This window comes from Erythrolamprus reginae, chromosome 4 (assembly GCF_031021105.1).
Source record: "Erythrolamprus reginae isolate rEryReg1 chromosome 4, rEryReg1.hap1, whole genome shotgun sequence".
Taxonomy (NCBI): Eukaryota; Metazoa; Chordata; class Lepidosauria; order Squamata; family Dipsadidae; genus Erythrolamprus; species Erythrolamprus reginae.
Window position 1 is genome coordinate 71,936,529 of NC_091953.1, and position 10,181 is coordinate 71,946,709.

Below are 10,181 nucleotides of genomic sequence, written 5' to 3' on the forward strand. Positions count from 1 at the left end.
GGAAAACAAAAATCAGGATACAAGTATTCAGAACCTATGGGATATGGCAAAAGCCTTCCAAAGAGGGGTGACAATCTCCTATCTAGCAAAAAGTAACAAAGAAAAAGGACTGCAGCGAAAGTATTTATTAGATAAATTAAAACAAATAGAAAAAGAATTACAAAAGTGCCCACAAAATTCAAAAATTATAGCAGAAAAAAATATGACGAGACACAGGCTAAATTTAATGAAGGAAGAAGAAATTGCCAAAAATATTAGATTAATAAAACAAGATTATTTTGAAAACGCAAACAAACCGTGCTATAAAATAAAAAAACACAAGGAGAAAAAAATGATACAGCAACTTGAGGATCAGAATAAAAAAATATACCACCAAACGGAAAAGAAGAAAGAAATTATATTAAATTATTTTAGAGATTTATATGCAAAGGATGAAATTAAGATAGAAGAAGTAACAAAATACTTGCAAGACAAGAATGTAAATACCATAGAAAAAGATGAAAGTGATATGTTGAATAATATAATAACTAAAGAGGAACTATTATTTGCAGTGTCGAAGCAGAAAAATAATAAAACACCTGGACCAGATGGTTTTCCCGGTGAATTTTATAAGACCACAATTGATATTATAGGAGATTTGATGTTGGAAGTTTATAATGAAATCCTACAAACAGCAATCTGCCCAATATCCTGGGAAGAAACCTACATCACATTAATTCATAAAAACGATACAGACCCAAATCAAATTAAAAATTATAGACCAATTTCACTATTAAATGTGGATTACAAAATTTTTACAATTATTACAGAAAGGATAAAAAAAAATCTTAAACAAAACTATTCATTCCGATCAAAATGGATTTCTACCCGCACGACAAATCAGAAACAATACTAGAATACTTTATAAGCCAACCATCTCCCTGTTTTTCGCCTGTTCAAAAAAATCTTTGTCTTGTTTTTTTAATGTTTTTAGCTATTTCCTCATTTTCCATCAAATTTAATTTGTGCTTCGTCAAGTCCAAAGTTTCCTGAATTTCTATGTCTTGTGAATCTAATTGTAAAGACTGTTCCAGTTCTCCATGTCTCCTTTCGATATCATTTTTATATCTAAAAATTTGTCTATTTCGGTTGCTTGTATAAGTTGAAACTAAACCTCTAAAATAGGCTTTAGCCATGTCCCAAAGAATTTGTAAGGTAGTGTTTCCTGTTTTATTCTCTTGAAAGAAAAACACCATCTCTTTCTTTATAAATAATTGAAAGTCTTTTTCTGGTAAAATTTCTCTCTTTAAAATCCATCTTGGTCTTTTTCTTTTAACTTTCCATTGCATAGTGATAGGATTATGATCCGCCCACACATTCGTTTCAATATCCACTTTTCTGTTTTGTTAATTCTAACGTAGTCCATATCATATCAATTCTAGACTAAGATCTGTGTCTAGCCGAAAAAAAGGTGTATTGTTGTTCTCTCTTATGTCTATCTCTCCAGAGATCAGTCAGGTTCCATTCCTTTACCACAGCGTTTCCCAACCGGTGTGCCGCGGCACACTAGTGTGCCGCGAGACACAGTCAGGTGTGCCGCCAAGCTCCAGCTGGGCGGGGCGCTGCCGGTGCCTCCGAGCTCCCACTCGCAGCTGTCCCCCGGTTCCTGCCCGTTGCCGCGGTTTCTGGCGCTCTCCTGCTGGGCCCCAAAGAAGGAAGGTGGGAAAAAGGAAAGCGAGTGGGAGCTCGGAGGCACCGGCAGCGCCCCGCCCAGCTGGAGTTTCCTGGCGTCGGCGGCAAGTGTCCTTTGGGCCCGGCGGGAGGGCACTGGCGGTGGGAGCGGGAGTGTGCCGGCTGCAGCGGCCCCAGGCGGTCGTGGGGAGATGGAGGCGGCGAGAGGGAGCATCAGCGCCACCCCTCTATGAGCAGGAAGACCCTCAGCGATGGGGCACGCCGTTTGCCTTTCGGCTCCGTCGCTGAGGCTTTTGCTGCTCGTGGAAGGGAAGGCGCCGATGCCCAAAGCCTCAGCGACGTTTGGCTGCCGAGGGGGTGGGGAGGAGAAAATCCTCCCCCCCCTCCAGGAGCAGCAAAAGCCTAAGTGACGGATCGCGCCGTTTCCCTTTCGGCTCCATCGCTGAGGCTTTTGCTCCTGGAGGGGGGGTTGGCGGTGCCGATGCCAAATGCTTTCCCTCCGCGGTGGGGGGTGGAGGGCAGCCGCAGTCAGCCCCAGGAGACAAAGAGGGAATGAGAGAAAGGAAAGAGACAGAAAGGGAGGGAGAGAAAGAACAAGTGAGAGATAGAAAGGATAGAGAGAAAGGGAATGAGAGAAAGGAAAGAGAGAGAAAGGGAGGGAGAGAAGGAATGAGGGAAAAAGGGAGGAAGAGAGAGAAATTAGAAACATGAGAGAGAAAAGGGGGAAAGACAGGAGAAGTACCCAGAAATGAGACAGTAGTATAAATTTCAGGAGGGATGATTGATGATTGACTGTACAGGTATTTATAAGGGGATGTTACATGGGATTGTATATATGAGGGGGTTATTTATTTATGTATGTATGTATGTATGTATGTATGTATTTATTTATTTATTTATTTATTTATTTATTTATTTATTTGTGTCATTTTGGTTGGTGGTGTGCCCCAGGATTTTATAAATGTAAAAAATGTGCCGCGGCTCAAAAAAGGTTGAAAATCACTGCTCTACCATATTAAAAAAGGTTTTAGGAAGTATTCTTCTTTTTGTTTTATTTTGTTTGTTAGTCTTATAATCCAATCCAATATTTGATATTGCATTAAAGTCTAATATATGTTCTGTCGGGCTGTCTAGTAGACTCCTCCTGAAAATTCACAGTCCTTCTTCTTTCACAAAGTGAAACACACTTTGCTCTGATTTAGTTTCAAAGCGGGGGAAAATCAGCACACAAAAGGTCAAAGTCAGCAAAGTAGGCACGAAACACAACGATCAGATAATCCTCCACAATGGCCAAACCCACAGCAGCCTCACTAATTACCACAGCCCCACCCAACCACAGGTGGCCTCATTTTCTTTGATAATAGTTTCTCAGTTGTTGTTGCCTATGCATTGCTCTCCGCATGCATGGCTATATCATTAACTCTTGTTCTGAATCCAAGGAGGAGCTAGATAATTGATCTCCTTCTGAGCTGTCTGCCACACTCTCCTCCTCCCTGTCACTCATGTTTTCTTGATCAGAGGAGCCTTCATCAGCAGATTCCACCAGGGGCAAAACAGGCCTGCAGCATGTGGATGTCTCCCCCACATCCACAGTCCTTGGGGCAGGAGCTGGGCCAGAGCTAACCACAACAATATACAAATATTTTCATACTTTAATTCATTAATCTTTTTATGTAATCTTGTGTAGAATATTTCTTGGTTATCATTTGGTGCGTAAATTGCAACCAATAATATATTTTGATTGTTCATCTTTATTTCAACCATGAGAATTCTTCCTTCTTGATCAGAATATATGTCTTTAGATTCTATATTCTTCTTAACATACATTGCCACTCCTCTTTTATTCTGATCAATTAAAGAAACATACAATTCTCCTAGAGATTTATTTTCCAAAAACTTTTTAGATTGATTTTTAATATGTACTTCTTGTCAGCAAATTATATCCATGTTTAATTTTTTAAGTTTAGTAAATATTTTATTTCTCTTATTTGGTGCATTAAGTCCATTAATATTCAATGAAATCCATTTAAACTGTTGATCCATACTTGTTAATTTTTTATTTTTCCTATCTTAAGGCTTTTGCCTTTCTGTTGCTGATCTCGTCATAACTCTTTCTCTCTTTTTCTTAGCCGCTAGTTGTTTTTCAAATTCTTCTGCAATTGCAATATTTTCAAGTGGTAGTGATAGTATTGGTTCCATCCCCCCTGCTGCTATGTCCAATAAATGCTTTTCAGACAATTCCACTAATCCTCCGTGTGCTAGTGATGGTTGGGTTGTTTCTGTTCCCTTTATTTTTACTTGTGGTTCTCTCTCACCTCGTCCTGTCTGTACAAAATTTTGTCTGAAGAATATCTCAGCCTTATTAACTGTATCCAATCTGTATCTTTGCCCTTGCCAAAACACAAAAATACCTTCCGGGACCAACCATCAGAAGTTTATTCCTCTTTCATTAAGTTTTCTTGTCAAAAATTGATATTCTCTTCTTAGATCGCTCACCTTCCTTGGCACTTGCTTCAAAACAATAATTTTTTTTTCTCGGTATTTAAATGTTGTATTTCTCATTTTTTGTAACACTTGAATTCTACATGCCTTTTTACATGAACTTCTCTCGGTAAGTTATTCTTCATAGCAAATCGAGTATTTACCCTGTAAGCCTCATCAATATCATTAAGTATTTTTTCTTTTTCTTTCTCTAAAGGTTCTGATAATACTTCAGCAACTATTTCTCGCAAATCATCTCCTCTTTCTTCAGGAATATTTTGAAAACGTAGATAAAATAATAATCATTGCCTTTTCCTGCATTTTATCAACTGTAGCCAACTCCTCCCGTTTTGAATCATGCCTTTCTACTTTTTCTTCTATCTTTTGTAAACGCTGATCATTTTTTCCCATCATTTCTTTCATTTCTGCTTTCATCTGATTTACATTCTCATTCACTTGACTCAAGCTTTCCTTTGTGGAACAAAATTCTTCTTTAAGAGATTTAAAACCTTCATTTAAGGTTTGAAACAAATTTTTAATTTCTGCTATATCCAGCTTTTCTCCAATACCTAATGAGGATAATGGTGGTATACTTGCAGAATGTGAAGATGTTCTCTTTGCTGCCATCATGCAATTAAATCAATCAAGCAGAGCAGAAGCAATTCAATCCAAAAGTAAATAAATAAATTGTGATCTAATATTTATAATATTTGTAATCCAATACGTAAAGATATGAATATTTGTAATCCAATGGGTAAAAATAGAAATGTTTCTAATCCAATGAGTAGAAAAATATTTGTAACCCAATAGGTAAAAATAGGAAAAATTCTAATCTAATGGATATTTGTAATCCAATCGGTAAAAACAAAAATATTTGTAATCCAATAAATAAAAATAGGAATATTTATAATCCAATAGGAAAATCCAATAACTAAAATCCAATGAATAAAAAACAAGAATATTTGTAATTCAATAGGTAAAAATAGGTAAAGATAGGAAAATTTGTAATCCAACGGGATAAATATAAATATTGTAATCCAATGTATAAAAACAAAAATATTTGTAATCCGATAGGTAAAAATAGAAATATTTATAATCCAATGGGTATAAATAGTAATATTTGTAATCCAATAAGGAAAGATAAGAATATTTGTAATCCAATGAATAAGAAAGAAAAATATTTGTACACCAATAGGTAAAAATAAGAATATTTGTAATCCAATGAGAATAAATAGAAATATTTTTAATCCAATGGGTATAAACAAAAGTATTTATAATCTGATAGGTTAAAATATGGGTATTTGTAATCCAATAGATAGGCAAACCCAATGCTCCAAAAAACGCTCACAAAAGTAATCCAATAGAAGAAAAAAGAAAACATTCTCAGTAATACAAGAAAAAAATCAGGAAAGACCCCAAAAAACATAACAAAAAACAACAACCACAAGGCTCCCAAAATCCCCCCCAAAAAAAGATCCAAAGGGAGGAGAGTCCCCCCCAAAAAAGTCAAAAAGCACATGCACTCACACACATACTCACAAAAAACCACTCTCCCTCAAAAAGAGGGAGAAGGGAAAACAAGAAAAAAACAGTGGAAAAAAAGAAAAGGTGGGATATATATACAGCCAAAGTAAAAATCAAACAGGGGAGGGGGAAAAAGAGTATTAGTGATTTATTTCCTTTCTATTCTCTCTTTTTTATAACATACAAATAACACAGAAAAAGGAAGAATAAACAAAGGTCTTTACAAAAAAAAAGTCTTTTACACTGTCTTGGTCCAAAATTAAAAGAAGTCCCAAACAAGACAAAAAAAGATAAACAGCAACCGCAGAATCTTAACTTTCCCACCAGATGGTCTTGTTATGGGAAATTCTAGCTGTCAAGGCCATTGATAAGAGAATTTGGAAACTTGGCATTTAAAATGCAGTTTTATCCGCTCACCACATCCACTAGATGGCAGCATTCTGCCCTCTTTTGGGGGAACATTTTGCCTCCAGGGCTTCAGGGAAACTTCCCTGAAGCGTCTGGAGGAGGAAACAGCCTTTCCAAGACCGAAGATCAGCTGGCCAGGGCGCACATGCGCACTGAAGCTAAAACATGCCAAAGTCTTGTGCGCCCTCCAATATGGCTCTGCGTGCCACTCATAACACGTGCCACAGGTCTGCCTTCACAGAAGTCCATTCTCAGACACTCTGAAAAGTTTTGCTTATAAAGGAGAAGCAAATGTTTATAAAGTAATAAGTTACATTTCCTGAAATATGTCAGTTTAAGTGGCAGATGAAACGATAAATAATACTTTATTTCATAAGAATTCAACAGCTATGGTGTCAGGCCCCAGGTTAATATGTGAATTCAAAGGCTGGCCTGACACAGTATGGTAGAAAGAAAATAAACCCCCACACACAGGGGAGTGAGAGATTATGCCACGTAGCACACATTCCTTCACGCAGAATCCAAAGTACTGAACACAGGAAGGAATTAGAAATCCCTGCATTGGATTTGTCCTGATGATTGCTCTTGTGGGTGTGGGGATAGGAGATGAGCTTTTGACCTGGATGTAATCTTAAGGGACCTTAAGTTGGAATGAAACATGCTGAATCCAAATTGGCTTTGTTAAATAAAATGACTCTACGCTAAAGAAAGAAGACGTGGAAGTTCATTTATTTTCTCAGATGCTGGGTCTTGGTTTGCGTGACATATGGGTTGTTAGAAGTGTAAGGCTTTGGGTTCATACATCATGAGATCCAGTTTGAAGAGTTTTTCATTGCTATATTGCAATTGTGGTACTCTATCAAGTTCTTAGGTTTACTGAGATGGAAATATATCGTAGCAACAGCCAGTGCTAGAATTTTTGTAAACAATTTAATATCAGACAAGTAATAGAAATTTCCCTCTTACTTTTTATGTACAAACATGCCCTAAATGTTTGTCCTAAATGCAAGTCCTAAAGATGCTTACAAGACAGGGTGGATGAATCAACATTCCTCTTTGGAATAATCAGTGAAAATGTAGAAATAAAAGTATTTTAGCAAATAAGAATTTTAGATTAATCATGAGTCTGCCTTATTATTATTAGTAGTAGTAGTATTATTAGTATAAACTGAGAAAATAAGTTACCATCTTTAATTTGTTAGTGAAAACAGAACAAATAGCATATACAAGAATAAATCTGCAGATGCTACGATTCATTAGAATTTTTTAATATCAATATGTAGGATTTTCAAATTATGTATTGCCCTAGTCCTCAGCACTCTTCAACAATCAGAGTTGTGCATTTTTATGTCAAGCAGGCATAACTTCTAATGCCATATGGATTTTTATATAGTTCTATGTACCAGAATTTTTTATATTCAACATTCCCTAAAATGCATTGTTCTTTGTCTGCAATCCTGTCCAATTTTTCAGAGAGGGGGTGGCATACGTCTAATAAATTATTATTATTATTATTATTATTATTATTATTATAACTAATTTCATTACAAATTAATGAAGTTAATGAAGTTATTTTAGACATTACAAATATATGAAGTTTTATAAGTGATTTTCAATTAAGAATGACATATGGTAATATATTTCATTGCTGTTCATAAAACAACTTTGCTGCCTTTGTAAAAATAAAATTTCTAATTCAGAACATTGAAATACATGGTTTCTAATCCAGTCCAGGGAGGGGCATATTTTAATTTTAAAATATGTCCTGAAGATTTTGTGTTGAATTGGTCTCTGAACATAATTCAAGGTGTTGATTATCACCTACAAAGCCCTACATGTCATTGGACCAGATTATTTATGGGACCGTCTTCTGCCTCATACATCCCAGCAACCAGTTAGGAGTTGGCCTCCTCCGAGCCCCATTGGCCAAACAATGTCAGCTGGTGGTTCCTCAGGGAAAAACCTTTTCTGTTGTGGCCCTAACCTTCTGGAACCAACTCCTCCCGGAGATTTGCCCCCACTCTCCTTGCCACATCTATGCCGGCAGGCCTGGGGATTGTGAGCTTCACTCCTACCATTTGTATGTAAGAGGTATGACTGATTGTTTTAATAGTGGGTTTTATACATTTTGAAATGTTTTATATTGTATTATTATGTAATGTATTTATTGTTACTCTTATGAGCCGCCTTGACTCTGCAAGGAGAAGGGTGGCCTATAAATTGAATTAAATCAAATTAAATAAATTTGTACTAGATAATTGAGACACATTATACTGACTCCCTCTCCCCCTCCTCTTTTTTTCCAGTGGTTCTTCAGGTATGCAGTCTTGTCCTTTACCCAATCAAGTTCATTGAAACTGTCAACTTAAGAATATACCATGAGTTCAACTGGGGCTATGGCCTGGCTTGGGGTGCAACTATATTTTCATTTGGGGGTGCCATACTTTATTGTCTGAACCCTAAGAACTATGAAGACTACTATTAAAAGTTCTTCTTTTGTTAAGGAAAGGAATAAAACAAGGATTGTCCTGTCTTTTATAAGTGTTTTTAGTACTTTTGTAGAGTGTAAGGTGTCTATTCCATTGATTTATTAGCCAATTCTTTTTGGCTATAACTACTGCAAATAGCTTTATAGCCTCTCTTTTTAAAAGAACTGATACATTACATCTGCTACATCCGTAGTGAAATGAAACAATGGCACCTATAGTAAGGAAGACAATGGATATGACAAAAAGCAGTTGTATTTGTTATAGTTTATTAGCACAAAAATGTACAATTGTCTCTTTATATCATACATGAAGATATATGCTGAAATATGCTGAAATTTACCACTTTAGGCTTCTGTCTTGTATTGGTCCTGGGACTCTTATGCAAAATAAATGACTGAACGAATGCTGAGAGAAAAGAAGACAACTGATTATTACATGCATTCAGCAATTCGCAAACAAGATGAGTTGGTACATTTTTCATCCTGCTGTACTATGTCAATGTCAAAACTTGGAACATATTCTTCATTTTATGTGTTTGGACATTCAGTCTAGCTGTAATCAAGTTCTAGAAATAATGTGGAGAATAACAAATATATACTAAGAATTCTCAAAAATAGTGGGAGTGAGTAAAATATGCACAAGCTAATTTTATTTTGATGCCATTTCATTTTTAACCACCACAGTAAAGTTTTCATGAGCAGTGTTTGAAAATGTTTTAGATAAAATTGTTATTGATATCTCTGTAATTATAGAACTATGGAGATAGAACCTGATACTCTAAGCCAGTGATGGTGAACCCTTTTTTCTTTAGGTGCCAAAAGAGTGTGAGTGTGCACTATTATGCATGTGCAAATGCCCATACCCATAACCCAATGCCTGGGAAGGGCGAAAACAGCTTCCCCCGCCCCCCTGGAGGCCCTCTCGAGGTCAGGAACAGGTTGCTTTCCCAACTTCTGGTGGGCTGAGTAGACTCATGTTTCGCCCTCCCCAGGCTCCAAAGGCTTCCCTTGAGCCTGGGAAGGGTAAAAGACCGCTCCCCCATCCCCCTGTAGGTAAAAATGCCAAAAATGCCCTCCCAGAGCCTTTATGTGAGCCAAAAATCATCTGGCCAGCAAACACATGCACATTGGAGCTAAGCTAGGGCAACGGCTTGTGTGCTAGCAGATGTGGCTCCGTGTGCCAACTGTGGCACCCATGCCATAGGTTCGCCATCACTGCCCTAAGCTAATGATAGAGTGCAGGCAAGAAGCTGTTAAATGACTATCAATTTATGAGAATTTTCTGCAATAGATTTAAAATAATTAATTAAAATTAATATTGCTTGTCTACAATTAGGGATGAGATGTCTTCATCATAGTCATCACAATAAATCATGTATTATGTGGCAAATGAGGCAAAATGAATTTCAGGTATGCATGGCACCAAGTTCTTATGTTTTCCTCTGGCATGATTATAAGAGGATATATATGGAGATTTTTTTCCTTAAGATTAATTGCAGTTTCCTATTTTATCCAAACTTTATTATTATTTTATTTTTTTTATTCAACTTCTATGCCACCCTATCCCGTAGGACTTATAACAATAAAAACAATACAGTAATACAATAAT

At 36.6% G+C, this 10,181-nt stretch overlaps 1 protein-coding gene across 1 annotated transcript in view; it reads left to right on the plus strand.

Annotated features, from left to right (window-relative positions):
• Nucleotides 1–8,988, plus strand: part of LOC139166693 (transmembrane protein 47) — a 157,905-nt gene extending 148,917 nt beyond the window's left edge. Inside the window, exon 3 of the mRNA XM_070750590.1 lies at nt 8,391–8,988. Coding sequence (XP_070606691.1) covers nt 8,391–8,569 — 179 coding nt within the window. The 3' untranslated portion in view covers nt 8,570–8,988. The remainder of the gene's footprint in view (nt 1–8,390) is intronic.
• Nucleotides 8,989–10,181: the final 1,193 nt, after the last annotated feature.